General features: G+C 43.1%; 1 protein-coding gene across 1 annotated transcript; it reads left to right on the top strand.

Annotated features, from left to right (window-relative positions):
• The first annotated feature begins 451 nt into the window (after nt 1–451).
• Nucleotides 452–16,797, top strand: alkbh6 (alkB homolog 6). The gene is made up of 6 exons (XM_038977307.1): nt 452–761; nt 2,064–2,132; nt 2,237–2,297; nt 2,400–2,551; nt 8,233–8,331; nt 13,816–16,797. Exons 1-6 carry the CDS (start codon nt 708–710, stop codon nt 14,086–14,088), a joined length of 708 nt encoding a protein of 235 aa, XP_038833235.1. The 5' UTR covers nt 452–707; the 3' UTR covers nt 14,089–16,797.
• The last annotated feature ends 2 nt before the right edge of the window (nt 16,798–16,799 follow it).

Here is a 16,799-nt window from a genome sequence, read left to right as displayed (position 1 = left end):
TTGATACAGAACAAAAAGACTGACAGGGTCGCGTCTCTGGCAACCAAACCGATAGAAGGTGTAGCAACCCTACATTTGTGTCGGGACTATATCTTGTGGAAGTATGAAATAGAATGAATAAAATCAACGAAAATATGTCAATCATGTGTTGGTAACCAGTTGTATAAAAGTGATAATGCTCTCGAAGCCAGTGTTTGGAGGATATATTGGCACGGTTTGCCCGTGCCATAATATATCTTCCAAACACTGGTTTCTCGGGCTTTATCATTTAGGTATCCACCAATACAAAGAAAAGATAGGCGGGAGCTAGACAGAAATGACCGCATCTCTGAGTGAACCAATGATCACATATCTGATTGAACCAAGGACCCTCTGCTTTGCGATATACTCCAGTGCAGTAGGTGGCAGTATTGCACTACATATTGATTCAAGTCAGCTGTTCAAGGTTTAGAAGAAGAATCTAATAAGCGTATCAGGAGAAGTGCTTTGAGAACAATTAGCCACTGTAGCGATCGATGAATCTTGTTTGTCATATTACATGACTTTGTTTTGTGTTCATAGTAGCTACGGTTAATACGTTTTATATTCAGGGAAAAGCCTGGTATAGGTGCACGTTTAGCTAGCTGCCAATTTAGCTAACGGTTAGCTCCTTCCAACTACCACAGCTACTTTTAGCAGGCATTCCATGTCAACTTTCACGAGGAGATATGGAACACCCATGCAGTAGTTTTGAGGATTTGGAACGATATGTCGTAAAAGACGTAAGAAAAACTTTACCACCCCCCTCATGTACTTCTAGTGTCATAGTGTTTGTCAGATAGTTGAGGGTTAGCCCATGAGCACGACTCCATTACATTAACGTTACACAAGTCATTGGACGAAGGCGTGTTTTTTACGGGGAGTTTTATAAGACCGACGCTCACCGAGAAATAACAATACAATTGTTTTACATTGATACACACCTCGATGTAGTGTTCCCACACGCCATATCTCCATGTTACTGCGCTTGTTTACGGTAGACGAGGCTACCACCTGTGCTAATTAGCTATCTAGCATGCTCTGAACACCTGTGTGTAAGCATAACTCGAAATGTAGTTTCGTCAGATTGAGGCACCCATAGAACTGTATGGATCTGTGCAAAAGTATATATTTTTTTATTTGAATGATTCTTTATCGCTGATGAAAGATAAGGGCCGTATGCTTCGAAAGCCATATCACAAGCGATTATTGACGTTTCTAAACGTTAAAACACAGGGTAGGGATTGTTGTGGGCAAAGCTAATGGCTGAAAACGGTTGTGTTTTCGAGAGCAAGTTGAGGTTGAGCTTCTCTGAATTAAAACATACTGATCAAAAATATAAACACAATTTCAAATATTTTGAGTTACTGTTCATATGGCTGGCGTGGTCTGCGGTTGTGAGGCCAGGTGGACATACTGCCAAATTCTATAAAATGACGTTGGGGGCAGTTTATGGTAGCGAAATTAACATCCAGTTCTCTGGCAACAGTTCTGGTAGACATTCCTGCAATCACCATGCAAATTGCACGCTCCCTCAACTTGACAGCTGTGGCATTGTGTCATGTGACGAAACTGCACAGTTTAAAGTGACCTCTCATTGTCCCCAGGACAAGGTGCACCTGTGTAATGATCGTGCTGTTTAATCATCTTGATATGCCACACCTGTCAGGTGGATGGATTATCTTGGCATTGGAAAAATGCTAACTAATAGGGATGTAAACAAATGTATGCACAAACTTTGAGAGAAATATGCTTTTGTGGGTATTGAAAATTTCAGGGATTTTTATTTCAGCTCATGAAACATTTAACATGTGTTTTATAAATTGGTCAGTATAAAAAACGCTATCTAGCTAGATAGGATGCTAATAGATTTAGCTACTTGGCCAATATTTTACTAGCTTGCATCTTACGCAAGCACAGATGAAAGGGAAAACATTATCATAATCTTTGCTACTAACTAGTCTAGCTCTAGGTAGGCATACATTATATGAAAAGGTTAAATGTGAAATGGATATTAATCTGAGTATGGATATTTACATTTTTAGGCTCCACCAACGGTTTACTACATTCCAGATTTCATAACAGAGGATGAGGAGTCTCAACTATTACAACAGGTAATGGAATACAAGGGAAGGGGGTGACATGCACTACACATGTTTAGGTATAACGCCAACTAGACATGACATCATGAAATGCCTTTATTCTAATGCTGTTCCAGGTGTATAAGGCACCAAAAACTAAATGGACGCAGTTATCCAACAGAAGGCTCCAGAACTGGGGTATGTCAGTGATTTAAAACTGAATGTGAGGTGCATTTGTGAACTGGGAATGATATGACTGCTGGGTGAAATGCTATTCTTACGCCTATGTACTTAATACAGGTGGGCTGCCTCGTCCGAAAGGGATGCTTGGAGAGAAACTTCCTGATTGGCTCCTGAAGTACTGCGAGAGAATATCTGCTCTTGGTGCATTTGCTGGGAAGACTGCCAATCATGTACTGGTGAATGAATATAAGCCAGGGGAGGGAATAATGGTACGGTCCTCACATCAGCTTCAGTCATTAGCACTGTGTGATAACACCGATATTCTTGTGCACTTTTGTGTGTGTGTGAAAATAAGTGTTCAATACATTCCATCGGGTGTGGTACTTCACTGCTTTTGTGTCATTGTTCATTTTGTACAGTACCAGTCAAAAGTTTGAATACCTACTTTATTTTTTACTATTTTATACATTGTAGAATAATAGTGAAGACTTCAAAACTATGAAATAACATATATGGAATCATGTAGTAACCAAAAAAGTGTTAAAACAAATCAAAATATATCTTAGATTCTTCAAAGTAGCCACCTTTTGCCTTGATGACAGCTTTGCACACTCTTGACATTCTCTCAACTACCTTCCCCAGGAATGCTTTTCCAAAAGTCTTAAAGGAGTTCTCACATATGCTGAGCACTTGTTGGCTGCTTTTCCTTCACTCTGCGGTCCTACTCATCCCAAACCATAACCATCTCAATTGGGTTGACGTCGGGTGATTGTGGAGGCCAGGTCATATGATGCAGCACTACATCACTCTCCTTCTTGGTGAAATAGCCCTTACACAGTCTGGAGGTGTGTTTTGGGTCATTGTCCTGTTGAAAAACAAATGCTAGTCCCACTAAGCACAAACCAGATGGGATGGCGTATCACTGCAGAATGCTGTGGTAGCCGTGCTGGTTAACTGTGCCTTGAATTCTAAATAAATCAGTGTCACCAGCAAAGCACCATCACACCACCTCCCCCATGCGTCACGGTGGGAACCACACATGTGGAGAGCATCCATTCACCTACTCTGTGTCTCACAAAGACAGCGGTTGGAACCAAAAATCTCAAATTTGGACTCAACAGACAAAAGGACAGATTTCCACCTTCTAATGTCCATTGCTCATGTTTCTTGGCCCAAGCAAGTCTCTTCTTCTTGTTGGTGTCCTTTAGTAGTGGTTTCTTTGCAGCAATTCAACCATCAAGGCCTGATTCACGCAGTCTCCTCTGAACAGTTGATGTTGATGTGTCTATCATCAGAATCCATATATATTTTTAACCTCAATTTCAACATACTCTCCTCACCCAATACCAATGTGGTATGGATCTGCAATTTTCTATGCTTTAGAACCGGAACCCCCAACAGAAGCTAGCCAGCTTAGTCAGTTAGCCACTGCTAGCGGTTATCAGCTAACCTCAGCCCGGTCAACTCCTGCCAATCTGCACAGCGCCATTCAACCCAGAGCATATCGGACTGCTTTTTCTCTACCACATCTCCGAATTCCTACCGCAAGCTCTGAACCTTTTCACCTGGATCATCGCAGCTAGCAAGCTGCTATCCGAGAGGCTACTCCTGGCTAACGTCTCTGTCTCGAAGCAAGCACCAGTTACCCTGGAGCTAGCCTCGTGCTAGGCCCATCTCCCAGCTAGCTGAAGAGGACAATCAGACACTTCTTGGGCTACAATACCTATTTTGCCAATTGGCCTGGACCCCTTTTACTGCCGACAAGGAGCCCCGCCGATCCATCACGATTCTACTGACGTAATCCTCCCGAGGGGGTTTCAACAGGCTCCTCGGTCGCGACGTCCCCTGAAGGCCCGCCTGCTATCCCCGGCCCGCTAGCTGTCTGAATTGCCGTGTCTCCAGCTCGCCTAGCTATTCACTGGACCCTATGATCACTGTTTTGGTTAGTGATTGTCTTATTTCACTGTAGAGCCTCCAGCCCTGCTCAATATGCCTTAGCTAGCCCTTTTGTTCCAACTCCCACACATGCGGTGACCTGATTTGGTTTAAATGGTGTCTCTAGAGACAAAACCTCTCTCGTCACTCAATGCCTAGGTTTACCTCCACTGTATTCACATCCTACCATACCATTGTCTTAACATTATGCCTTGAATCTATTCTTCCGCGCCCAGAAACCTGCTCCTTTTACTCTCTGTTCCGAATGCCCTAGACGACCAGTTCTTATAGCCTTTAGCAGGTACCCTTATCCTACCCCTCCTCTGTTCCTCTGGTGATATAGAGGTTAATCCAGGCCCTGCAGCGCCTAGCTCCACTCCCATTCCCCAGGCGCGCTCATTTGTTGACTTCTGTAACCGTAAAAGCCTTGGTTTCATGCATGTTAACATGAGAAGCCTCCTCCCTAAGTTTGTTTTATTCCCTGCTTTAGCACACTGCCAACCCGGATGTCCTAGCCGTGTCTGAATCCTGGCTTAGGAAGGCCACCAAAAATTCGGAAATTTCCATCCCCAACTACAACATTTCCCGACAAGATAGAACTGCCAAAGGGGACAGAGTTGAAATCTACTGCAGAGTTAGCCTGCAGAGTTTTGTCATACTGTCCATGTCTCTGCCCAAACAATGCGAGCTTCTACTTTTAAAAATCCACCTTTCCAGAAACAATTCTCTCACCATTGCCGCTTGTTATAGACCACCTTCAGCCCAGAGCTGTGCCCTGGACACCATATGTGAATTGATTGCCCCGCAACTATCTTCAGAGCTCGTACTCTTAGGTGACCTTAACTGGGACATGCTTAACACCCTGGCCGTCCTACAATCTAAGCTAGATGCCCTCAATCTCACACAAATTATCAAGGAACCTACCAGGTACAACCCCAAATCCGTAAACACGAGCACCCTCATAGATATCATCCTGACCAACCTGCCCTCTAAATACACCTCTGCTGTCTTCAACCAGGATCTCAGTGATCACTGCCTCATTGCCTGCGTACGTAATGGGTCTGCGGTCAAACGATGACCCCTCAGCACTGTCAAACACTCCCTAAAACACTTCAGCGAGCAGGCCTTTCCTGGAAGGACATTGACCTCATTCCGTCAGTAGAGGATGCCTGGTTATTCTTTAAGTGCCTTCCTCACCATCTTAAATAAGCATGCCCCATTCAAAAAATGTAGAACCAGGAACAGATATAGCCCTTGGTTCACTCCAGACCTGACTGCCATTGACCAGCACAAAAACATCCTGTGGCGTACTGCATTAGCATCGAATAGCACCCGCGATATGCAAATTTTCAGGGAAGTTAGGAACCAATATATACAGGCAGTTAGGCAAGCAAAGGCTAGCTTTTTCAAACAGAGATTTGCATCCTGTAGCACAAACTCCAAAAAGTTCTAGGACACTAAGTCCATGGAGAATAATTGAGAATTTCAATAAGCATTTTTCTACGGCTGGCTATGCTTTCCACCAGGCTACGCCTACCCCTGTCAACAGCTCTGCACACCCCACAGCAACTTGCCTAAGTCTCCCCCGTTTCTCTTTCACCCAAATCCAGATAACTGATGTTCTGAAAGAGCTGCAAAATCTAGACCCCTACAAATCAGCTGGGCTAGACAATCTGGACCCTCTCTTTCTAAAATTATCCACCACAATTGTTGCAACCCCTATTACAACCTCTCTTTCAAAACGTCTGAGATCCCCAAAAATTGGAAAGCTGCTGCGGTCGTCCCCCTCTTCAAAGGGGGAGACACTCTAGACCCAAACTGTTACAGACCTATATCTATCCTACCTTGCCTTTTCTAAGGTCTTCGAAAGCCAAGTTAACAAACAGATCACCAACCGATTCGAATCCCACCGTACCTTCTCCACTATGCAATCGGGTTTCCGAGCTGGTCATGGGTGCACCTCAGCCACGCTCAAGGTCTTGGTCAGCCTTGGTTTCTCAAATGACTGCCTGGCCTGGTTCACCAACTACTTCTCAGATGGAGTTCAGTGTGTCAAATTGGAGGGCCTGTTGTCCGGACTTCTGGCAGTCTCTATGGGGGTGCCACAGGGTTCAATTCTCGTGCCGACTCTTTTCTCTGTATACATAAATGATGTCGCTCTTGCTGCTGGTGATTCTCTGATCCACCTCTATGCAGACGACACCATTCTGTACACTTCTGGCCCTTCTTTGGACACTGTTAACTAATCTCCAGACGAGCTTCAATGCCATACAACTCTCCTTCCGTGGCCTCCAACTGCTCTTAAATGCAAGTAAAACTAAATGCATGCTCTTCAACCAATCGCTACCCGCACCTGCCCACCCGTCTAGCATCACTACTCTGGACAGTTCTGACTTAGAATATGTGGACAACTACAAATACCTAGGTGTCTGGTTAGACTGTAAACTCTCCTTCCAGACTCACATTAAGCATCTCCAATCCAAAGTTAAATCTAGAATCGGCTTCCTATTTCGCAACAAAGCCTCCTTTACTCATGCTGACAAACATACCCTTATAAAACTGACTATCCTACCGATCCTTGACTTTGGCGATGTCATTTACAAAATAGCCTCCAACACTTTACTCAGGAAATTGGATGTAGTCTATCACAGTGCCATTTGTTTTGTCACCAAAGCCCCATATACTACCCACCACTGCGACCTGTATGCTCTTGTTGGCTGACCCTCGCTTCATATTCGTCACCAAACCCACTGGCTCCAGGTCATCTATAAGTCTTTGCTAGGTAAAGCCCCACCTTATCTCAGCTCACTGGTCACCATAGCAGCACTCGCCCGCAGCACGCGCTCCAGGAAGTATATTTCATTGGTCATCCCCAAAGCCAACACCTCCTTTGGCCGCTTTTCCTTCCAGCTCTCTGCTGCCAATGACTGGAACGAACTGCAAACATCACTGAAGCTGGAGACTTATCTCCCTCACTAACTTTAAGCACCAGCTGTCAGAGCAGCTCACATATCATTGCACCTGTACATAGCCCATCTGTAAATAGCCCATCCAACTACCTCATCCCCATATTGTTATTTTTTATTTTTTTCTCCTTTGCACCCCAGTATCTCTACTTGCACATTCATCTTCTGCACATCGATCACTCCAGTGTTTAATTGCTAAATTGTAATTACTTCACCACTACGGCCTATTTATTGCCTTACCTCATTTGCACACACTGTATATATTTCTCTTGTGTTATTGACTGTACGTTTGTTTATTCCATGTGGAACTCTGTTTTGTTGTTTGTGTCACACTGCTTTGCTTTATCTTGGCCAGGTCGCAGTTCTCAACTGGCCTACCTAACTACATCGTTCTCAACTGGCCTACCTGGTTAAATATAGGTGAAATTTAAAAAAAATAACTTGAACTCTGAAGCATTTATTTGGGCTGCAATTTCTGAGGCTGGTAACTCTAAAGTAATGACGGACTGTCGTTTCTTTGCTTATTTGAGCTGTTCTTGCCATAATATGGATTTGGTCTTTTACCAAATAGGGCTATCTTCTGTATACCACCCCTACCTTGTTAACAACTGATTGGCTCAAACGCAGTAAGAAGGAAAGAAATTCCACAAATTAACTTTTAACAAGGCACACCTGTTAATTGAAATGCATTCCAGGTGACTACCTCATGAAGCTGTTTGAGAGAATGCCAAGAATGTGCAAAGCTGTCAAGGCAAAGGGTGACTACTTTGAAGAATCTCAACTATAAAATACATTTTGTTTTGTTGAACACTTTTTTTGGTTACTACATGATTCCATGTATTAGTTCATAGTTTTGATGTCTTCATTATTATTTTACAATGTAGAAAATAGTGAAAATAAATCAAACCCTTTGAGTGAGTAGGTGTTTCCAAACTTTTCACTGGTACTGTATATGACCAACCCCTGGTAGGTGGTGATTTGGCTACTGCTTACTGCAGGGGGGTTGTGTGTGTGTGTGTGTGTGTGTGTGTGTGTGTGTGTTGTCACAGCCCCATGAGGACGGGCCTCTGTACCATCCCACAGTGACGACCATTAGCCTGGGCTCCCACACATTGCTGGACTTCTACAGGCCCATCAGCGCCGAGGAGGTAAGCTTCCCAACACAGCACTGTGTCTGCTCTCATTTATAAATATGTGAATAGATGCTAACATGTAGTAATAATTCATCTATGGAGCACATTTCACACGCGCAATATACAGATGCAATGCATTCGGAGAGTATATGGACCCCTTGACTTTTTCCACATTTTGTTACGTTACAGCCTTCTAAAATGGATTAAATTAAAATAATCAGCTCAGGTGCATCCTGTTTCCATTGGTCATCCTTGAGATGTTTCTGCAACTTGATTGGAGTCCACCTGTGATAAATTCAATTCATTGGACATGATTTGGAAAGGCACACACCTGACTATATAAGGTCTAGAGGTCGACCGATTATGATTTTTCAACGCCGATACCGATTATTGATACCGACCAAAAAAAAGCAGATACAGCAGAATTTTCTTTTATTTTTTATATATATATTTGTAATAATGACAATTACAACAATACTGAATGAACAATGAACAATTTTATTTTAACTTAATATAATACATCAATAAAATCAATTTAGTCTCAAATAAATAATGAAACATGTTCAATTTGGTTTAAATAATGCAAAAACAAAGTGTTGGAGAAGAAAGTAAAAGTGCAATATGTGCCATGTAAAAAAGCTAATGCTTAAGTTCCTTGCTCAGAACATGAAAGCTGGTGGTTCCTTTTAACATGAGTCTTCAATATTCCCAGGTAAGAAGTTTTAGGTTGTAGTTATTATAGGACTATTTCTCTCTATACCATTTGTATTTCATATACCTTTGACTATTGGATGTTCTAATAGGTACTTTAGTATTGCCAGCCTAATCTCGGGAGTTGATAGGCTTGAAGCATTGCGAAGAGCTGCTGGCAAACGCAGTAAAGTGCTGTTTGAATGAATGCTTACGAGCCTGCTGCTGCTTACCACCGCTCAGTCAGACTGCTCTATCAAATCATAGACCTAATTATAATCTAATAACATACAGAAATATGAGCCTTTGGTCATTAATAAGGTCAAATCCGGAAACTATCATTTCGAAAACAAAACGTTTATTCTTTCAGGGAAATATGGAACCGTTCTGTATTTTATCGAACGGGTGGCATCCATAAGTCTAAATATTGCTGTTACATTGCACAACCTTCAATGTTATGTCATAATTACGTAAAATTCTGGCAAATTAGTTCGCAACGAACCAGGCGGCCCAAACTGTTGCATATACCCTGACTCTGCGCGCAATGAACGCAAGAGAAGTGACACAATTTCCCTAGTTTAATATTGCCTGCTAACATTAATTTCTTAACTAAATATGCAGGTTTAAAAAAATCTACGTCTGTGTATTGATTTTAAGAAAGGCATTGATGTTTATGGTTAGGTACATTCGTGCAACGATCGTTCAAAAGGTAGTGTAGCTGAATATCTACATAGGCGTACGGCGGCCCATTATCAGCAACCATCACTCCTGTGTTCCAATGGCACGTTGTGTTAGCTAATCAAAGTTTATCATTTGACAAGGATAATTGATCATTAGAAAACCCTTTTGCAATTATGATAGCACACCTGAAAACTGTTGTCCTGATTAAAGAAGCAATAAAAATGTCCTTCTTTAGATTAGTTGAGTATCTGGAGCATCAGCATTTGTGGGTTCGATTACAGGCTCAAAATGGCCAGAAACAAAGACCTTTCTTCTGAAACTCGTCAGTCTATTCTTGTTCTGAGAAATGAAGTCCATTCCATACGAGAAATTGCCAAGAAACTGAAGATCTCATACAACGCTGTGTACTACTCCCTTCACAGAACAGCGCAAACTGGCTCTTACCAGAATAGAAAGAGGAGTGGGAGGCCCCGGTGCACAATTGAGCAAGAGGACAAGTACATTAGAGTGTCTAGTTTGAGAAACAGACGCCTCACAAGTCCTCAACTGACAGCTTTATTAAATAGTACCCGCAAAACACCAGTCTCAACGTCAACAGTGAAGAGGCGACTCCGTGATGCTGGCCTTCTAGGCAGAGTTCCTCTGTCCAGTGCCTATGTTCTTTTGCCCATCTTAATCTTTTATTTTTATTGGCCAGTCTGAGATATGGCTTTTTCTTTGCAACTCTGCCTAAAAGGCCAGCATCCCGGAGTCGCTTCTTCACTGTCGACGTTGAGACTGGTGTTTTGCGGGTATTAGTTAATGAAGCTGCCAGTTGAGGACTTGTGAGGCGTCTATCTTTAAGGTCAACCCTGTTACGTGAACTGAACTCTTGTTTTAATATGGTGATAAAAAAAAACAACAGAAACAGTCAACATATAATGCTCATCATATAGGAGTGGCAGGTAGCTTAGTGGTTATAGCGTTGGACTAGTAACCGAAAGCTTGACAAGGTAAAAAGATCTGTTGTTCTGCCCCTGAACAATCAAATCAAAGTTTATTTGTCACGTGCACCGAATACAACAGGTGTAGACCTTACAGTGAAATGCTTACTTACAAGCTCTAACCAATAGTGCAAAAAAGGTATTAGGTGAACAATAGGTAAGTAAAGAAATAAAAACAACAGTAGCGAGGCTATAAAAGTAACGAGGCTACATACAGACAGACACTGGTTAGTGGGGCTGATTTAAGGTAGTATGTACATGTAGATATGGTTAAAGTGGCTATGCATACATGATGAACAGAGACAAGCAGTAGTGTAAAAGAGGGGTTGGTGGGTGGCGGGACACAATGCAGATAACCCGGTTATCCAATGTGCGGGAGCACTGGTTGGTCGGGTGAATTGAGGTAGTATGTACATGAATGTATAGTTAAAGTGACTATGCATATATGATAAACAGAGAGTCGCATCAGCTTAAGAGGGGTTGGGGGGAGCACACAATACTAATAGTCCGGGTAGCCATTTGATTACCTGTTCAGGAGTCTTATGGCTTGGGGGTAAAAACTGTTGAAGACTTTTTGTCCTAAAATTGGCACTCTGGCACCGCTTGCCATGCGGTAGTAGAGAGAACAGTCTATGGCTGGGGTCTTTGACAATTTTTAGGGCCTTCCTCTGACACCGCCTGGTGTAGAGGTCCGGGATGGCAGGCAGCTTAGCCCCAGTGCTGTACCAGGCAGTGATGCAACCAGTAAGGATGCTCTCGATGTTGCAGCTGTAGAACCTTATGAGGATCTCAGGACCAATGCCAAATCTTTTTAGTTTCCTGAGGGGGAATAGGCTTTGTCGTGCCCTCTTCACGACTGTCTTGGTGTGTTTGGACCATTCTAGTTTGTTGGTGATGTGGACACCAAGGAACTTGAAGCTCTCAACCTGCTCCGCTACAGCCCCGTCGATGAGAATGGGGGCGTACTTGGTCCTCCTTTTCCTGTAGTCCACAATCATCTCCTTAGTCTTGGTTACGTTGAGGGATAGGTTGTTATTCTGGCACCACCCGGCCAGGTCTCTGACCACCTCCCTATAGGCTTACTCATCGTTATCGGTGATCAGGCCTACCACTGTTGTGTCGTCTGCAAACTTAATGATGGTGTTGGAGTCGTACCTGGCCGTGCAGTCGTGGGTGAACAGGGAGTAGAGGAGGGGACTGAGCACACACCCCTGGGGGGCTCCAGGGTTGAGGATCAGTGTAGCAGATGTGTTGCTACCTACCCTCACCACCTGGGGGCGGCCCGTCAGGAAGTCCAGGATCCAGTTGCAGAGGGAGGTGTTTAGTCCCAGGATCCTTAGCTTGGTGATGATCTTTGAGGGTACTATGGTGTTGAACGCTGAGTTGTAGTCAATGAATAGCATTCTCACATAAGTGTTCCTTTTGTCCAGGTGGGAAAGGGCAGTGTGGAGTGCAATAGAGATTGCATCATCTGTGGATCTGTTTGGGCCTTATGCAAATTTGAGTGGGTCTAGGGTTTCTGGGATAATGGTGTTGTGAGCCATTACCAACCTTTCAATGCACTTCATGGCTACGGACTTGAGTGCTACGGGTCTGTAGTCATTTAGGCAGGTTGCCTTCGTGTTCTTGGGCACAGGGACTATGGTGGTCTGCTTGAAACATGTTGGTATTACAGACTCAATTAGGGACATGTTGAAAATGTCAGTGAAGACACCTGCCAGTAGGTCAGCACATGCCCGGAGCACACGTCCTGGTAATCCGTCTGGCCCCGCAGCCTTGTGAATGTTGACCTGTTTAAAGGTCTTTCTCACGTTGGCTACGGAGAGCGTGATCACACAGTCGTCCGGAACAGCTGATGCTTTCATGAATGCCTCAGTGTTGCTTGCCTCGAAGCTAGCATAGAAGTGATTTAGCTCGTGTCACTGGGCAGCTCGTGGCTGTGCTTCCCTTTGTAGTCTGTAATCGTTTGCAAGCCCTGCCACATAAGACGAGCGTCGGAGCCGGTGTAGCATGATTCAATTTTAGCCCTGTATTGACGCTTTGCCTGTATATGGTTCGTCGCAGGGCATAGCAGGATTTCTTGTAATCTTCCGGGTTAGAGTCCCGCACCTTGAAAGCGGCAGCTCGTTGCCTGTAATCCATGGCTTCTGGTTGGGGTATGTACGTACAGTCACTCTGGGGACGACGTCCTCGATGCACTTATTGATAAAGCCAGTGACCGATGTGGTGTACTCAATGCCATCGGAAGAATCCCAGAACATGTTCCAGTCTGTGGTAGCAAAACAGTCCTGGAGTTTAGCATCTGCTTCATCTGACCACTTTTTTATAGACCGAGTCACTGGTGCTTCCTGCTTTAATTTTTGCTTGTAAGCCGGAATCAGGAGGATAGAGTTGTGGTCGGATTTACCAAATGGAGGGAGAGCTTTGTACGTGTCTCTGTGTGTGGAGTACAGGTGATCTAGACGTTTTTTCCCCCTCTGGTTGCACATTTAACATGTTGATAGAAATGAGGTAGAACTGATTTAAGTTTCCCTGCATTAGTCTCCGGCCACTAGGAGCGCTGCCTCTGGGTGAGTGGTTTCCTGTTTGCTTATTTCCAAGGCAGTTAACCCACTGTTCCTAGGCCGTCATTGAAAATAAGAATTTGTTCTTAACTGACTTGCCTAGTTAAATAAAGATAAAATAAAAAATTGAGTTAAAGCAGTTGAGCTGGTTCTCTTTTTGGACAGTTTCTTGTGGTTTGTATTGGAAAACTGAGCGGTTCGAGCATAACGCATCAACCCTGTTATCTATCCATGGATAGAAAGGCTAGAAATGTTTTAACAATTACATTTTTGGGGATGAAGATCACGTTCAATTTCCACTCGCTGTTGCACAGAACAAGATTCTATTCCCCATGTCATAAAGGGATTCATGGCTGATTTTTAAGAATAAATTGTCAACCCTGTTACTCAATAGACACTTACTATAGTTTATTTAACCTCTTAAAATGGGATCTTGTTTTTATGAAGTTGAACATGTGCTCTTTTTTGACAATGTTATGAGGTGATTTATTATTATAATTATTTACCAAGTTACACTTCTCAAAAGACACCGAATTGGTGGAACTAGCTTACTAACGTCTTGTCACTCACTTCATCTCCAGCTGGATGAGGTGCCACAGACTGAGGAGAGCCGCTACCTCCTGTCTCTGCTGGTGCGGCCGCGGAGCCTCCTCATCCTCCAGGACGACATGTACCAGCGCCTCCTCCACGGCATCCAGGGGACGCACCACGACTCCCTCACTGAAAGGGTGGCCAACCTGCTCGCTGCTGGTGTCCTGCCAGGTGCCACATTAACCCGAGGCACCAGGGTGTCCCTCACCGTGCGTCACGTGCCCATAGTCATGAGGGCCAATCTGCTCCTGGGCAGGAAATGACAAGAGGAAGTGACATTTGAGGGCTTGGGAAAAAATTGACACCATGATACAGACTGACTTGATTATGTCATTCACTGTCTCGATCCTCTATAAAATGTATTAATTATAATGCCAAGGAAAAGTTTAAATGGGATCCTTGGGATGTTCCAACTCTTGACGTCATCCTGTTGAAGTTGAAATTTCAAACGGGTACGGTTGTTGCAGTGGATATATTACCGCCACACCGGCAGTCATTTGTCATGGCTGCAGTAAAGTTCCACATGACAACGGTCACGGTAATCTTCTCTGTGATCTGGACATCCGTTGGTAGAAGGGCCTAAAATGTGTAATTCACTAGCCACGTTGGCAGGTGGTAATACTCAGGGCTCTACAGTGCGAGCATTTCATAAAAATAGTCAAGTATGGGCACAAGTGCCAGTTGTGATTTATAGCAAAATAAATGCCATTTTGTTTAATATCTGGTAATGCACAAAGAAATCTGAATCGTAACGTTATAGCTATCCCACCTCGCACAGCAATGCTGCCTGTCTAGGGGGCTATGAGCACCATGTGTGAAGTGCTAAAAGGTTTGTTTTTAGAGGCAATGCGCACAGGAATAAAAGTTGGTCTAATTTACTCAATTCGACTAAAGTGAGACTGTCCCCGTTTTTCTTGGCTATTGACATTGTTTTGTTCACAAACTAGGTTTATTTTTAATGTTGGAGTTTGCTTCCTCTGCTAGCAAAAACAGACATTGTCGGACTCTACTAGTGAGATTCTCACAGGCACACATGACTTGAGTGACCCTGTTACCAAGGTAACAGGCAGCAGAATTTTTTTCTTCTGTTATTTTGGTTCAAAGATCACAGAATATTAACTCAGTCAATATACAACATGCTTACTAGTAATACATTTGTTTTAGAAACATTACTAAGCATGCTCATGTTTTTTTTGTGTAATTATGCAAAGCTATATTTTGTCTGGTAAAAAATCTGAGTGGCTAGTAGATTTAAAAATAATAATAATTATACCTGCCACAGTGGCTGGTATACAGAAAAGTTAGTTTTAGGCCCTGGTTGGTAGTACCCAAATTGCTAACGACCTTCAGGTCACCAATGGCCTGGTACTCAGGGCTCTATTGTCCTTCTAACCACTCTGACATCAATGCAAATGCTATCGAAAATCATAAACACTTATCTTCAAAACAGTATTGTGCTTTTAAAACACCTCACTGTGATGATCAATTTGAAGAAAGAAGTTCAACAACAGGTTGGAACTGAGTGGAAAACATAGGCTCTGAAACAACGACCAAAACAATGAAATGGACAGTACTTTCTAAGGTGATGATTAATTCAAAACATCCATGCACATATTAGAGCTTACGCATATGCAAGGCTAAAACAGTTTTTAAAACAAATTTAAATGATTGTGCCGTTATACAATATATAGCCTACCGCATATTATGCACGGCAGAAAAACATAAAACAAAACTGATTTCAGATGTAATTGGTCTAGCCTACACTCCAAAATTAAACAAATTCTAGTAATTGCCTTTTGAGTGTGGACTGTATTATTATGCATACTGGATGGACTGGTTGCCTTGTGCTACGCTCCAAACGTTGTCTACGAGTCTGGAAGAGAACGTATAGGCCTAGGCGATGCTGTTGGTTCATTGATTGTGCAGGGCGGCTTATGGAGTTAGCCTACAATTATAGTGATGTATTTGATTTTTGACAAACCTGCATTCTTTTATATTTTCATAATTTATTAGGCTTACACATGACCTTTTAGCTATACAGAATCTCACCAGCTCCTCTCTCCTTCATTCCTTTCTCGGTCGTGCAGAGAGAGGGGCTGTCAACGGTTGAATTAAATGTTTTGTTGTGAAAACATGTTAGTATCGATGTTCCCCAACAGATTTTACTTGGTTTCCCAAATTAAGCAATGGGTTGCTGCAGGAACAGGGTTGGAGAGCCCATGGCATACAGAGTTTGGGCGGAATATCACCTGTCACACTGCGAGTGCATGCTCCTCAAGCAGTGATTGATGCGTGGAGAGAAGTAAGTGTTCCTATAAGGCCAGACATTTCTATATGCAACCCCGTGTGAAAGCAACGTTTTTGTGGTTGCCACTAAAAAGAGGATCCCTGCTGCTACTATATTTATTTCTTAGCTGCTCATATTAAGCACATGCTCTGCTATAAAACTGAAGTAGCCTACCCAGCATCATTGGGGAGAAAAAATTAACCGGCGGGAAAGTGGCCTCCATTCACTATTGGAGTACAAACGGATGACGTCTTCTTTCCCCTGCCCCTGTTCTTGCCCATTTCATAACGGGCCCTTCTTAAATCAAAACTAGTTTTGCACATTAAAGATTAAATTGAGAAAAGTATGATTGGTGAAAATATGATCACTTGATGAGAGAACAGCTGTGCAGCCAAAGGCAAGGAACAGAGCGCAAGCTTTTTTTGCGACTTTCTCATCAGTAGCCTGTAGTTGCATCATGCAGCTCGTATATTTTTGATTTCTTGGACATTTTTAAGGGTAGTATCATTCACAATTGTTGCCAAATTACTCAATCTAGTGAATATGAACTGTTTCATATGATCACTTTTACGCTCAACATAGCCACTTCATAATAGCACTCGCTTCGGAATGGGAAAAATCATAGCACTTGACAGTTTTTGCGACTGCACTTGAAGAAACTTTCAAAGTTCTTGAAAATTTCCGAAT

The sequence above is a fragment of the Salvelinus namaycush genome, chromosome 3 (assembly GCF_016432855.1).
Source record: "Salvelinus namaycush isolate Seneca chromosome 3, SaNama_1.0, whole genome shotgun sequence".
In the NCBI taxonomy this organism is placed as follows: Eukaryota; Metazoa; Chordata; class Actinopteri; order Salmoniformes; family Salmonidae; genus Salvelinus; species Salvelinus namaycush.
The sequence above is the reverse complement of the archived record's forward strand: the minus strand, read 5'-3'. Positions and strand labels throughout refer to the sequence as shown.